This window comes from Equus quagga, chromosome 2, assembly GCF_021613505.1.
Source record: "Equus quagga isolate Etosha38 chromosome 2, UCLA_HA_Equagga_1.0, whole genome shotgun sequence".
Lineage (NCBI taxonomy): Eukaryota > Metazoa > Chordata > Mammalia > Perissodactyla > Equidae > Equus > Equus quagga.
Genome location: NC_060268.1, coordinates 128,033,038 through 128,048,063, shown reverse-complemented (window position 1 = coordinate 128,048,063; position 15,026 = coordinate 128,033,038). Strand labels below are relative to the sequence as shown.

Genomic DNA, 15,026 nt, shown 5'->3' with positions numbered 1-15,026 from the left:
TTCACCTGTTCAGATCCCAAGTGTGGACATGGCACTACTTGGCAATCCATGCTGTGGCAGGTGTCCCACATATAAAGTAGAGGAAGATGGGCACAAATGTTTGCTCAGGGCCAGTCTTCCTCAGCAAAAAAAAAAAAGAGAGAGAGAGAGAGGATTGGCAGCAGATAAGCTCAGGGCTAATCTTCCTCAAAAAAAACCCACAACATATTGGAGATCTTTCCACATTAGCATATGTTGATCTCATTCTGCATGAATGTAGAACAGTATTTTTTATTTTTCCCATCATAACACAAATATATTTATTGTAGAAAAATCCAGGAAATATACAAAAGTAACCACTTACAGTACCACCACCCAAAGGAAACCTATGTTAACATATTGATGTATTTTTTTCCAGTGTTATATAAAACATTTTTAACATTATTTTCACAATACCAATATAATTTTGAATCCTGCTATTTGGAAAAGCGAATTTCTTTTAAAATTGTTTGTTACTGTCTCAGTTTGAAAAACCACTGTAATCCACACGTTGGGTAGTTTGCCCTCACCCAAGCAGATTGGTTTCATTTTCTCTATAGATTCCTATTAAGACTTAAGCTGTGAGACTGTGGTTTTCAAAAACTCCCATGGTTTGCTGTCAAGAATGCTTTCCTTAGTCAAAATTTAAATTTATAATGGGGTTGTATAACTTTGTGTTTGTATTTGAGTGAACTCAGATTTTTTTCCTGTACTGAAACATTAACCTAGCCATGTGTTTTGTGTGGACAAATTATATTCCTATTATTCAATTAAATTATGATTATTAATGCTTCTTTGGCATTGTAATTATAAATATTGTGTTACAGTTAGCTCTGTGTTCATCAAACAAATGTGTGGTCATTTCTGAGTTACTGATTTCACTCATTAACATGTTTCTTATTCAAAATCTGTCAGTTTTAAAATTTTTATTTGTTTTAGGCATTGCAGTTCCATCTCAAGATATTCTCCATACCACTCTGGGGATTCTGATTAAAGAAAGGAAGATTTATCACACTGGAGAAGGATACTTCATAGTTACTCCTCATACTTACTTCATCACAAATACAACCCCCCAGGAAAATAAGAGAGTCCTGTCAGATAAAAGTCACCCGACGCCAACTTGTATTACATATCTGGTGAGCATGGAGAGCTGTGCAGAGTTAGCCAAAGAAAATGTTGCTTCCGTGTCCCATTGTCAGTCTTGCCGGTGTTTCCCTGAAGTGTGCACTCTAGAAGTACAGGAACCACCAGCTGCTGCAGAAGTGACTAGAAAAGGCCAGAAAGGTCTTGGGGAATCCAAATCTTTGGTACAGAGTCGAGTGGTTTCACTGTCTGAGGAGAATCACGTCTGTCAGAGAACCAAACCTTTACCATACACAAAAGACAGAGAAAAAGGCAAGAAGTTTGGCTTTAGCCTCTTCTGGCGCAGTATATCCAGAAAGGAGAAGTCCAGAACAGAGCACAGCAGTTTCTCTGCCCAGTTCCCACCAGAAGAATGGCCTGTCCGAGATGAAGATAATTTGGACAATATCCCTCGAGACATCGAACATGAGATAATCAAACGAATTAATCCTGTTCTGACTGTTGACAACTTAATCAGACATACCGTCCTAATGCAAAAATATGAAGAAAAGAAAAAATATAATAGTCAGGGCACTTCCACTGATATACTGACAGTCAAACATAAATATCCTTCAAAAGAGGGAGTTAAGAAGAGGCAGGGCCGGTCTGCAAAGCCTCAAAGGCGGGGCCATTCTCATAGGGATAGACACAAAGGCAGGAGTCAGGGAAGTGAGCCTCAGCCAGGAAGCGTTAGGCTGGAGAAAGGCCCCACGCTCCTCCCTACACAGTCCACCCCCAGAATTAAGAGCCCAAATGAAGCAGGAGTTCAGAAACCACTTGGTGAGAATCCTTCAGTGCTAGGTTCCCATTTGATTTACAAAAAGCGAATCAGTAATCCTTTCCAGGGTTTGTCTCACCGAGGGAGCTCAGTTACCAAAGGGCACACCATTCGGAAGACCAGTGATCTGAAACCCAGTCAGGTTGGACTGAAGGGGAAGCCTTTCCAAAGGTCAGGGTCTTTAGATTCCTCGAGAATCTTGGAAAGTGAAGCCAAACAGCTGTGTGCTGAACAATGTAGTGATAAACTGAGGGCAGAATCCATTTATGTGAATAATTCTACTGTCAAATCTATCAGTGATGACTTTCAGGATCGCCTCTTAAATTACTCTCAGTGTGGTGTTTTGCAAAATGATAGTAAATGCTGTTCCTTTAGGGAAAGCATGTTGAGATATGATGTGTATGGTGGAGAAAATGAGGTAAACCCTAAAGTTTTAAGAAAAAATTATTCTCACTTTAACACATTAGAGGAGATAAAAGAAACAGAACATGTCCTGCCGTCACAAGGTTCCTCCTCTTTAGACCAAGCATCCTCTGCTTGTAGATTAATTGATAAAACAATGCATCAGTTCCAAAATCTTGGTCTTTTGGATTACCGAGTTGGTGTGAACCATTTGAGACAACCTGAGAGACAAGACACAGACTCAGAAGAAACACTAATGAGAAAGGCATTTGTCCTGAAAGCAGAGACTGTGAGCCTAGAAAATGAATGGCCCTCTGATGATGACCAGGCCTTGTATCAGAATGAAGTGGAAGATGATGATGGTGCCTGCAGTTCATTATATCTAGATGAGGATGACTTTTCTGAAAATGATGACTTATGTCAAATACTGCCTGGCCACATTCAGTATTCCTTTCCAGGGAGAAGCAAGTGGAATCATTTAGGAAAACAAAAGGTGACTGACCGATCTCTGACTGAGTACAACAGCAAAATACATAGGTTTGAGCCTCAGGTACTTAAGGGAAATGAATGTTACAAACCCACTGGATTGCTCACTGACCCAGGTGAGAGCCAAAAAGCTGATCTCTCTGCTGAAAGCTGTGGCCTCAATTCAGGGACCCGGTCCAGTTTTAACTATGGTGAGGAACCTAGTGTTGCTAAATGTGGACAGGCCTCAGCATCTGCTAATGGAAGTATATTTGATTACTATAGCACAAGGAAGGCCAGTTCTGAAGCTGAAACCCTGCAAGATTCTGTTGGTGACAAAGGAAAGAAACCAACTAGTTGGAGTCAGAGTGCTCAGAATCAGGAAGTGAGCAAACAGTTCACACAGAAGTTAGAACTTTTCAACACTTCACGTATGCCAGTGTTGGCTCAGGATACCCAGCATGAACATAGTCACTTGGAAGGAACAGAAAATCATAGCATGGCAGGAGATAGTGGAATAGATTCTCCACGGTAAGTGCATACAAAACTGTTTGATTAGCCACTACCCCACAGGAATTATTGAAATTAAGGGTATAGTGAGTTACCTAGAGGGAGGCCCCTGAATAAACTTTTTATGAGACAATTCTGCCAGCCTTTACTGAATAAATTGTATAAAGTTACAGTGAAATCTCTTATATAATAGGGTAGAGTTTATTTTTAATGTGAACCAAAGTTTGCACCACTTACTACTAAGCCTTAATAGGAAAGAACTGCTGTAAACCAAGCACTTCCTGAACTGAGCGTTGGAGGAGTTCCCGTAGATTCCTGATTCTGCACAGGTTGAGAAGAGATATGGCTACTTTCCACTAATATTTTCCATACCAATTTGTTTAAATAACATTGTTCAGATTATAAAAGTAATATGATCATAATGGAACATTTGAGAAGTACTAAAAAGTATTTTTAAAAACACCTATAATTACCCTACCATCTAGATATTTTTTAAAAATCCTTTTTTTGGTATATTTACAACACTTCAGTCTGAACATATTGATCTATATATTTTGTCTATTGGGCTTAGGCTGTAGTTACAATTAACAGTATATCATGAACATTCCTCTCATGTTATTAAATAGTTTTCTAAACGGTCATCTTGAAGTTTGGCATATATCTTTATTAGTTTTTTTATTATATAAAATTATTGTGTACTTCCTTTTGAAAAAGTAAAGTAATACCTAAAAGTAAAAAGTAAAACTGGAAGTCTTTATTCCCTAACCTTTTCTTTTTTTTTTTAAGATTTTTCCTTTTTCGCCCCAAAGCCCCCCAGTGCGTAGTTGTGTATTTTCTCTTTTTTTTTTTTAGTTGTGGGTCCTCCTAGTTATGGCATGTGGGATGCTGCCTCAGCATGGCCTGATGAGCAGTGCCATGTCCGCACCCAGGATTCGAACTGGCAAAACCCTGGGCCACTGAAGTGGAGTGCGTGAACTTAACCACTCAGCCATGGGGCCGGTTCCTCCCTAACCTTTTCCATTCCCATTCCATAGAGGTGACCTAAACATTGTTAACAGTTATGGTTTGGTATATAACCTTTCAGAATTTTTCTGTGCATTTATAAATATAATAGTCATTTTTTTTGTGTGTAAGGAAGATTGGCCCTGAGCTAATATCTGTGCCAATCTTCCTCCGTTTTGCATGTGGGACACCACTATAGCATGGCCTGACGAGTGGTGTATGGGTCCATGTCCAGGATCCGAACCTGCGAACCCTGGGCTGCTGAAGCAGAGTGTGTGAACTTAATCACTATGCTACCGGGCGGCCCTGAATGTAATTATTTTTTAACAACTCATGCAGAGCTGTGGCTTTCCTTTTTCGCCTAACTTATGGATATCCTGCAATCAATACATATAGATCCTTCTTTTTCTGTTGTTGTTGGGGAACATTTGCCCTGAGCTAACATCTGTTGCCCATCTTCCTTGTTTTTTTGTTTTTAAAGATTGACACCTGAGCTGACATCTGTTGCTAATCTTTTTTTCCTTTTATTCTCCCCAAAGCCCCCCAGCACGTAGTTGTATCTTCTAGTTGTAGGTCCCCTGGTTGTGCTATGTGGGACGTCTCATGAGTAGTGCCATGTCCTTGCCCAGGATCTGAACCAGTAAAAGCCCATGATGCAGAAGCGGAGCATACAAATTGAACCACTCGGTCATGGGCTGGCCCCTCAATCTTCCTCTTTTTGCTTGAGGAAGATTTGCCCTGTAGCTCATTCTTTTTAATGGCTGCCTAGTATTCTAGTCTGTATATAATAACGTATATAACCAGTATTTTCCTTCCTTTGACATTTAGATTTCCCAATTTTTTGCTATAATAAATCAATCTCCAGTGATTTTTTTTTTCCATATAAATGTTTTCAGACATTTCTGCTTGTTTATAACTTAAGCTAAATTTCTGGAAGTCTGCATTTTTAAAACATATCTTTACTTCTTTATTGGGGAACAGATCTTTTCTGCTTAAAACAATAGTTTAATTCATATTAAGTCTTTGAAGTATCAAAACATGTTGTCTCCAAAGTAAACAATGGTGGTGTAACCCAACAAGCCATGGATTCCCTTTCTTTCTGTCTGGCAAGATCAAAAACAAAAACATGGGCTGGCCCTGTGGCCCAGTGGTTGAGTTCTCGTGCTCCACTTCAGCAGGGTTCCGCTGGTTCAGATCCCGGGCACGGACATGGCACCGCTTGTTAGGCCGTGCTGAGGTGGCATCCCGCATGCCACAACTACAAGGACCCACAACTAAAATATACAACTATGTACTGGGGGGGACTTGGGGAGAAAAAAAGCGGGAAAAAAAAAGATTGACAACAGTTGTTAGCTCAGGTGCCAATCTTTAAAAAAAAAAAAAAACCCAAATCAGATGAGGGAAATTACTCCTTGACATGCAATTGAGAATTTAAATTTGCAAAATCTTGAGAAATTTAATTTCTCAACAATTGCTTATAATTTGGTTTTCTTGAAAGACTTATAACTATAATCCTTAAAGACAAGTAGAGGAAAAGGGAGGGAAGATAGCAGTTGAATATCAGTTATGTGCCATAATTGTTGTAAAGATTAGGGGGACAGAGATGAACAAGATGTTGTTGCTACCTCTAGGAGGCTTACAATTGAATGTAGTTGAGGAGACCAATAAACAATAAACAGACAGATTAAACTCAAGAACAAAGCATAGACGCTTCATAACTGCGAAAGAGATGTGGAGTTGAGTGATGGGCTGTGTGTGGGAAGACTTATTGGAGGACACATTTTTGAGACATAGCTTAATGTAATGGACAAGTGATGGAGAGGAGGTAAGGTGAGAAAAGAGGAATGTCAAAAGCAAAATGCTGGGGCCGGCCCGTGGTGCAGCCGTTAAGTGTGCATGTTCCGCTTTGGCGGCCCCAGGTTCACCAGTTTGGATCCTGGGTGTGGATGTGGCACTGCTTGTTGGGCCATGCTGTGGTAGGCGTCCCACGTGTAAAGTGGAGGAAGATGGGCATGGATGTTAGCTCAGGGCCAGTCTGCCTCAGCAGAGAGAGGCAGATTTGCAGTGGATGTTGGCTCAGGGCTAATGTTCCTCAAAAAAAAAAAGAAAAGAAAAAGAAAAGTGCCCAAACAGTTTCATGACCTGGCTGAAGCAAGGCAGATGTTAAATAAGGGCCTAACATAGCTTACAGCTCCTACGAAAGGAACATAGTGAACAATATGAAAAATATAGTTGTCTTTTCCCTTCCGTATGACTTCTCGAAAAAGGAATAAATTACACAAGATACTGGTCTCTTCAGTTGTATAGAAGAGTTTTTCAGAGAACTTATTGTTTCTGACTAGATTGTACTTGATAGTGCATCTGAGAACAGATGTTCAGAAAATATGAACTTCTTGGAAAGCAGCTGTCAAATAATTGAGGTGCTATTGAGAAGCTTTTAAAATGTAAAGAGCACTTTAGATTTTTAAAGGTTAAGATATTTGATCAGTCCACCTTAGTGTTAGTAAATGTTATATTGCTTCAAAGTAACAAATGAAGGTATAATGCCTTGATTAGAAATCCAGGCCCCTTCTGAAGAAAATAATTTTATTATTTTTAATATCTTTAGGACACAGAGTCTGGCATCTAATAATTCACTCATTTTGGATGAACTAAAAAGAAGACAGAATTTTCTGCAGAACTTTGAAGGCACAAAGAGCAGTCAAACACTCACATCCAATCCCTTACTACAACTAACTCCAGTCATAAATGTTTAATTCTTATTTTCCTTTTAGAAGCTTTTGTTTTGTAAAAATGTACAGCTTTAATTAGGATGTTTTAGTCAATTGAGTATATAAGAATTCTCTAAAGCGAAGCATATATGCTATTAATCTCATTTCATATTTTGTTCTAGTTACTGGCTTTTTTCCTTTTTTGAGATTTTAAAGCTTTTTTTTTTTAACCTTATCTTACTAGGAATTTATTGGGAGTATGTAGATTGTATGCAATTAAAAAAATGGAATCCTTGGTCCTTCTCCAATTAAATGTAACTAACTCGAATTTTCAGACATTCATTAGTTTCTCAAATTCGTAGGATGTTAATTTACTACCCATTAGTGAATTTCTCTACCCACACTAATGCTGAGTTCTTATGTTAGGTGGATCTCACACAAAAATCCAGAAAATAGTTTTTTAGGGTTACATAGATACTTTGTTTGCAACTAAAGTCTTTTATCATTATCAGAAAGAATTTATGTAGATGTGTTAGGTACTTTGCAACAAGAATTCCTTCCATCCAATCATGGCTGCCAAGGATCTTCTCTGCGACCAGCTTGAACATGAACAAATGGCTCCACATTGTGACTGACTAACAATGTCCAAAATACCTGTGGCAGTAGGCATCTGGCTCTACTGTTTCTCTGGTTCCTCCTCACATTTGAGGCTCTCTCTATAGCATGGCAGTGAGAAGTCAGGATGTTCTCAGATGGTGGAGATCGAAGGGAAGCAGAATGGCTTGTGAGTGAAAGGGAGGTTCTGAATTAGAGATTTAGAGAAAAGATGGAAGATGGCCGATAGACAGTTCATCTACGTTTGATCCGTTTCCACTCATGATAAGGTCTACATAGCTTTGCCAGAGTTTTTTCTAGCAGGGCTTTTCAGACCAAATAGTGGAATAGGCAGTTGTCTTGGTTTGGGGAACGTGGAAAAGTCAAAACTGGTTTTGGCAAGTTGGGTTGATGCTAATGCTGACTATGGTTGAAGGGATGTTTCTTCTAAGAGGTTTCTAAGGATTCTCAAGGCCTTAAATCTCAAGGATGATTGAATAATTGGAGAGTGCCTCTTTCCAACTCTCACCAAACTGATAACAGTGAAGGCCAGAATGAAGCTCAGCACAGTGGAGAGCTGCCTCCAGGCCCTAAGGGTGTGCATAGGTGGGGAGGTCACATTCACTGCTCTGTTTTGCAGTGGTTGTACCACTCTCTCTTGTTAGTTTTCAGTAGCCCTGATAACCTACCATGGCATTCCAAGAAGATTAGTTGTGATCATAAGGACATTCAAAATCCTAGGTAAAGTACCAAGAAGGGTAATCTTCAGAGAAAAGTCTTGTAGGGGAGGCATTGTTTTAGGGGGTCTTACAGCTAGGAATCAGCATCAGTGAATGGAAGTTAGGACAAAGATATGAAGAACTTCGCATTAGACAAAACCATCTGTAGATGAAATAGACATGTTTGTAAAGAAATGAATTTCCCATTATTTAGGGCATTCAAGCAGAGGCTTGCTGATCCCTTGACGGGTATGTTGCAGAGGTTATTTCCAGTAATTAACAGAGGGGCTGAACTAGTTGATTTTGAAGATTCCTTCCGACTGTAAGGTTTTGTGCTTATAAGATTCAGTGAGAGTTATATGTTAAATATATCTCAATAAAAAAAAATTCAGTGAGGATCCTGTGAAATACTGAACTCATGCAAGATTCCTGAGTATTGCTTCCAGTTCTCCATTTCTGCACCTATCCTTGCCAATCCTTGGAAAAAGAAGCACCAGCAACTCTGTTCTATCTTTGATTTTGGACCTGGACAAGTTTCTTAGTAGAGTGAGGAATCCAAAGGTTTTTGTGGTTCTAGCCACATCTAGGGACCAAATGAAATCCATCTAATTTTGCCACTGGATGCATTATGACACTCTCTAAATGTATTAAGCCTATTATGAAACCAATAAACTTCCCTTCTACAAAACACAGCATATGACCACAGATATTAAAGATGGGTATATGTGTTATTAAATTGTTGTTTGGAGATTATTCTCTAAGTGATTTGCATTTTTTCCCAAAATTAATTTTTGTGTGTGGAAACTTTAGTTCTTGATTTCTCCATTGTAGTCTGTTCTTTAATGAGAAAACTGTTCTGTGGAGGCAGCATGATGACCTGAGCTTAGGAGTCAGACAGGTTTGAATCCCAATTCCAAGTCTTGGTAGCTGTGTAATGGAGAAAGTTACTAAACTACTCTGATTCAGTTTTCTTATCTGTAAAAGGGAGATAGCAATGACATCTACCTTACAGGATTGTTGTAAGATTTGAGGATAATCTATCAAAAGTGCCCAATGCAAAAGGCACTAATATTGCTATAAATGTATGTGTGTATATTTTTATATATTTGTATATTCACAAAACTTGCCTGATAGGTAATACAATATAGGCCTACTATACAGGTCCCCTCTTTTTGCCAGGTTGTCTGGAATTCCTTCATTTAGAGATTCAGTCCTTTATGTTAAGATTATGGACAGTATTGGCAATCAAGATCCAAATATGCCTAGGGGAGGTATTATGCCTTTGGCTAACAAATTTGCAGTTACTACCTTATGCTATAAATAGGAATAAAATATGTAAAGCATGGGCTTATTGTAGCCATTCATGCTATGTGAGATCTGATTCATCCTCTTTCATATGTGATCTTAGACTCCTCAGAATGCTCAGAGAATAGCTGGGTTCTGCAAACTATTTTCCCTATTTCAAAAATCCTCATAGAAATTGTTCATTTCCTTTGCCTAACTCTCTGCTAACTAAAATGTCAAGTTTCTTTTGCAGTGGCTGAAATTACACCAGCTCAATAATGAAAAACTATCACATGCTGTATGACATTGTTAAGCTGCATCTGTGTCTTATTCACAGAATGACCATGAATCAATTATTACTAAATGCAATTTAGCACAAAAAAGGTTTCAAAATGTCAGATCCATGAGAAACAAACAATGGAAAAACCCATGGTAGTGAAAAGATTGGGAGCAATTGTGTTTTGAGAATCCATCCTACAAGCTTCCTGAGAAGGCTTGTGGGGATGGGGAAGACAGCCTAGTGCCTAAAGGGAGTGGGGAAGAGAGACGTAAGAGTCACGAAACAAGAATAGGTGTATCAAAAACAAACTCATGATTATCCTGTGGGCCTCTACAGATTTTTCTCCCATTTAGGCCTTTAGAAGCATGTTCCCTTTTTAGCAGTAGCAGATACCATTTCTTGGGTAATGGTGCCCTCTTCTGGGATAACTGATATGAACTACTCCCTTCCATCACTTGATTCAAAACATCTACAAAGCAATTGACTAAAGAAACAGACCTCCCTCCAAAGGTTAGACATTTAAAAAGCTTTTCCAAATAATTTGAATTAGGAGCTAGATACATACATAAGTATACATGTGCTAAATGTGTTCAAAGCTGTCTCTTAGCTCTAACGCTGTCAAAACCTGGAGCTAAAGGTAGAAATGTAAGCACCTTTGTACATTATCTCTGTAGTACTGTTATATCAGTTGATCCTCCCAATTTCCCTGCACTTTCAGCAGGGAAGGCATTTTTGTTCCCACTTTAATAACAAAAACCAGGTTTTAGAATTGGGTTGACCAAGGTCATGTGTCTAGCAATGGCAGAAACATCCCTCCTGTTCCCTCTTTCATTTTCTCCTTACTTCTTAGTATTCTCAACACTCATTCTCTGCCTCTAATGTCTCTTGAGCAATTTATAGCAGCCCCTTAAACTATTGCCATGTCATAACAGTTTAAAATAATGGTTCATTGGGCCAGTCTGGTGGTGCAGGGGTTAAGTGCACACGTTCCACATAGGCGGCCCAGGGTTCGGCGGTTCGGATCCTGGGTGTGGACATGGCACCGCTTGGCAAGCCATGCTGTGGTAGGGTAGGTGTCCCACATATAAAGGGGAGGAAGATGGGCAGGGATGTTAGCTCAGGGCCAGCCTTCCTCAGCAAAAAGAGGAGGATTGGCGGCAGATGTTAGCTCAGGGCTAATCTTCCTCAAAAAATAAAATAGGGCTGGCCTGGTGGTGCAGCGGTTAAGTGCGCACGTTCCGCTTCAGCGGCCCGGGGTTCGCTGGTTCAGATCCTGGGTGTGGACATGGCACCGCTTGGCAAGCCATGCTGTGGTAGGCGTCCCACATATAAAGTAGAGGAAGCTGGGCATGGCTGTTAGCTCAGGGCCAGTCGTCCTCACTGGAAAGAGGAGGATTGGCAGCAGTTAGCTCAGGGCTAATCTTCCTCTAAAATAAAATAAAATAATGGTTCAATTCCTCTTGTAATATGAGATTGACATAAAGAGGCAAAATGATGGGTCTTTTTGCCTACTTTCTAACTATGGAGTAAAAATTAAAATCTAGCACTGTAGAATTGAGAATGACGAGAGAGAGGCAAGTTTATAGTCATCTTGTTTTTATGTCTTAAGGTCATAAAGTTTAATGAACTGAAGCCAAAGGCAAGGGAAATCTTTATAGAACCTTGGAACAGAGCCTCATCTAGGCACCCAAACTCTTAAATTTTGAGAAAGAAATTGTATCAGTGCCTCTGGTAAGATGTGTGGGAAATCAAGATGTTCTAATAAGATGATATTTTGAGTTACTTGTACATTTTAATTATTCATGCTACCCCTTCATGTTTCCCCCAATAAATTTCATCAATAAATCTCTTGAGATTTATAGAGGGAAAAATATGAAAAAAATTCTCCATTCCCTCATCCCCATTCCCAAGTTTTCTAGTTCATACCCATTGAGAACACACATGTAGTAGTACCCACATTTTTTTCAGCTAAGCTCCAGCTTGATCAAGTTACTTATGATTAGCTTTAATTTACACACAGTTGCTCTTTCCACCTGACATAGCAGCCAGAGATTTGAGTCAATGAATTTGGGGCTTAGAAAAGCAAGGTTTGTAGAATGTCTCTGTCACAAGAGGTCATTCTGTAAAACACTATATATTCATTAGCCTCTTGCAACGGGAGAATCGAACAGTCTAATCCTTTCCTTTTTCAGACCTGCTGTATGACCTCCAATATAAAAATGCCAAAAATAGAAGCTTGAGGAGCTAAAACTTTACTTAATCTATGTTTGATCTTCAACCACAACATATTAATATCTTTTCCTATTATTATCCCAATTTTGTGTGTGTGATATTCCTAGCCACATCCACTCCCGTGTTCTATGCACATCATACTGTTGTAGTGCTACGAAGACTTTACAATGGCAGACTTGGGGTGGGTGTGAGGGCGTGGGGCAAAAAGATTTAGAAAAGCACTGATCTAGAGACGCATAGCTATTCTTATAATCGAGAGAGAGAGATGCATTTTCCCACCTTCGCTAGCTGAACACTCCTTTTGTTCACAGTATTGGATCCATATGGTAGCGTTTAGATAAACATATAGCCCTTGACTTCAGGCCAAGCCATCCTTATGCAGAAGGCCTGCTGCAATCACATATTGGACATTTGTGGTTTCAGCCATTCAGGACCAATCCTCAAACTCCACGCCATGTAGCAAGTAGTAATTTTGCCAAGACAGAAGTTTGATGCTCTGGTTACAAGGCTGGTGTGCTAGACATTGTCAAGTGGTGGTGAAGTGCCCCTGCACCTACATCTCAGTTTGGTTTCTTGCTGTCCACTCAAGAATAGCTGGGTTGAAGAGATCTTGACGAGATAAAGAACGGCTTCTGAAAAGAAAGCCAACCAGCTGGCAGCAGTCATGTAAGAGAGTATATGCTAAGAAATTAACCCTTTGTATTATCAAAAGCTTTCCACTTTTGTATAAGGTGGTAATGTAGGGGCAGTTAATCACCATCAGTAAAGTAAAATCCTTTTCTAGGGGTTTAGTTTCCTCTAATGTCCAATGGGGAGTGTGGGAAGGACCCAAAATGAACCAAGGACCAAATTCATGATTAAAACGTAAGACTTGAGGGTTTGTCCACTCCCGGCCTTTACCTCAAGCCCACCTGGCCCACTCCAGACCCCACGAACCCCCTTCCCACAACTCAAGCCTCCGGCCTCGCACGAAGCCGTTAGACGTTAACGCTTCACCTCGCAGTGGGCGGGGCCGAGGCCTGCAGCTTCCGGCGGCGGAAGGCGAGGGGGCACGTGGCGCTCCCAGCCGGCATGGCCCGGCACGGGCCTGTCCAGGCGCCCGCCCGCCGCGCGCAGGCCCCAGTGCGCCGCCGTTGAGGGGCTCTTCGAACGGAGCAGCGACTGCTGACGGCCCCGAGCGCCTCCGCGGTGCGGAGGAGAAATGTTTGGGGTGGGGGAGGGGGACAAAAAAGAGAAAAAAAGCCCGAATCATTTTATGCTAATCAACTCGCGCGTCCTTTATGGTGATTGGCCAGGGTTTTACTCTAGGAGCCAATCACTTCAGAACAAGGGTGGACCCGTCGAGGCTGCTCACACTCATTGGCTGGGAGATTGCGTCGCAAGGGAAGAATTTAAACTGAGAGGATCCAGGATTATTTTCCCCCGCCGTGCGGTGCGTGTCCCGGAAGTGACGCACGGCCCTGGCCGGGCGGCCGCCCTGCCCCCGCTTCCTTTCACGCTGTCGCTGCCTGTAGGTGGTTGTGGCCACCGAGCCTAGAGGGAGGCGGCGGCGGCGAATGATGCCTGGGAAACTCCTCTGGGGGGACATTATGGAGCTGGAGGCACCCTTGGAGGAGACCGAGAGCCAGAGGAAGGAGAGGCAAAAGGTGCGCTGAGGATGGGCCGCGCCTCCTTTTGGGGCTGCGCCGGCTTGGGCGGGGAGGGGAGCTGTCCCTGGAGGCCTGTCACAAGCGGGCCGGAGCATCCGAGGGCCTCCCCGCGCGCCGCCCTCGTCCCTCTGAGGTCGCTCCTGGACCATTCCCACCTTCACACCCTGAACCTGGAGAAGGGCGGCCCTGGGCTCTGGCCCGGCCTTCCGTGGCCCCTCAGCCCTTCCCGTCGGCGCCTACGAGGTGGGCAGACTCAAGCTCCCATCGCGGAATCTTTCTTTCCTCTTCTTCCTTAAGCTGTGAGGCCTGTCATTTGATTCTCGCTGGCTATCTTAGAAGATGATTAAGAAAAATGATTCTCTTGAATATGTATTACTTCTCCGTCACCCCGTCCTGTGTGCAAGAATCTTGGGGAAAGCGATCTCGGCTTTTCAAACCTCGATAATTAGTCTTTAGAGCTTAAGGAAAAGTGTCACAGCCAACGGTGCCAGGATTTGGTTGTGATGGAGATCATGTGGGTTGTATTATTAATAGCCTTTACTGTTAGTATTTTCATTCAGTCCACAAGTAGTATTTATTGAGCTTTAGCTGTGCCAGATTCTTTGCTGGGTACCAAGGAGCCTGTAGAAGAGTTGTAGAAACTTCCCACCCCACCCCTCAAAAGAAAGAGAGACTTAGAGAAAACAGAGCTTTGGAGGGTAAGGAAGCAGTATTTGAAAGCTGGCATTTGATAAAAGCATGAAAATATTCTGTATAGCCCCAGAGAGCGGAATCTGCTCTTACACCATATCACCAAGATAAACTTGCCATTCCAGCAAGCTATTAAATTTTTTATCGTAGTAAAATATACATAACATAAAATTTACCACTTTAGCCATTTTAAGGTGTACAGTTTTGTAGCATTATCTACATTAACATTGTTCTTCAGCCATCACCACCATTCATCTCCAGAACTTTTTCATCCTCCCAAACAGAAACTCTGTGCCCATTAAACACCAACTCCTCATTGCCCCCTCTCCTCAGCCCTGGCAACCACCATTCTACTCTCTGTCTCTATGAATTTGACTATTCTAGATAACTCATGTAAGTGGAATCACCAAACAGTTATTTTAGTTTTGTCTCCTCCTGAAATACTTGCCTCTCCTTTTGCATCCAAATTCTATCCATCTGTCAAGGTTTTTATGTCTGTCCTAACCTCTCCAGTGTACACATACAGTAATCTTACTCCCCTTTGAAGTCTTGTTTCAGTGCTGTGTTTAT

At 41.4% G+C, this 15,026-nt stretch overlaps 2 protein-coding genes across 8 annotated transcripts in view; both read left to right on the top strand.

Moving 5' to 3' along the window:
- STOX1 (storkhead box 1) overlaps positions 1 to 9,192 on the top strand; it is a 53,887-nt gene extending 44,695 nt beyond the window's left edge. For all 3 annotated transcript variants that reach the window (XM_046650712.1, XM_046650719.1, XM_046650707.1), the window contains 2 exons: positions 958 to 3,316; positions 6,906 to 9,192. In XM_046650712.1, the coding sequence (XP_046506668.1) occupies positions 958 to 3,316; positions 6,906 to 7,053 (2,507 nt within the window). In that variant the 3' untranslated portion in view covers positions 7,054 to 9,192. The remainder of the gene's footprint in view (positions 1 to 957; positions 3,317 to 6,905) is intronic.
- Positions 9,193 to 13,575: 4,383 nt separating this feature from the next.
- The window catches only part of DDX50 (DExD-box helicase 50), a 31,228-nt gene continuing 29,777 nt past the window's right edge, over positions 13,576 to 15,026 (top strand). Inside the window, exon 1 of one of the 5 annotated variants that reach the window (XM_046650329.1) lies at positions 13,576 to 13,763. In XM_046650329.1, coding sequence (XP_046506285.1) covers positions 13,674 to 13,763 — 90 coding nt within the window. In that variant the 5' untranslated portion in view covers positions 13,576 to 13,673. The other 4 variants (XM_046650342.1, XM_046650336.1, XM_046650352.1 and 1 more) reach the window with 4 other exon arrangements.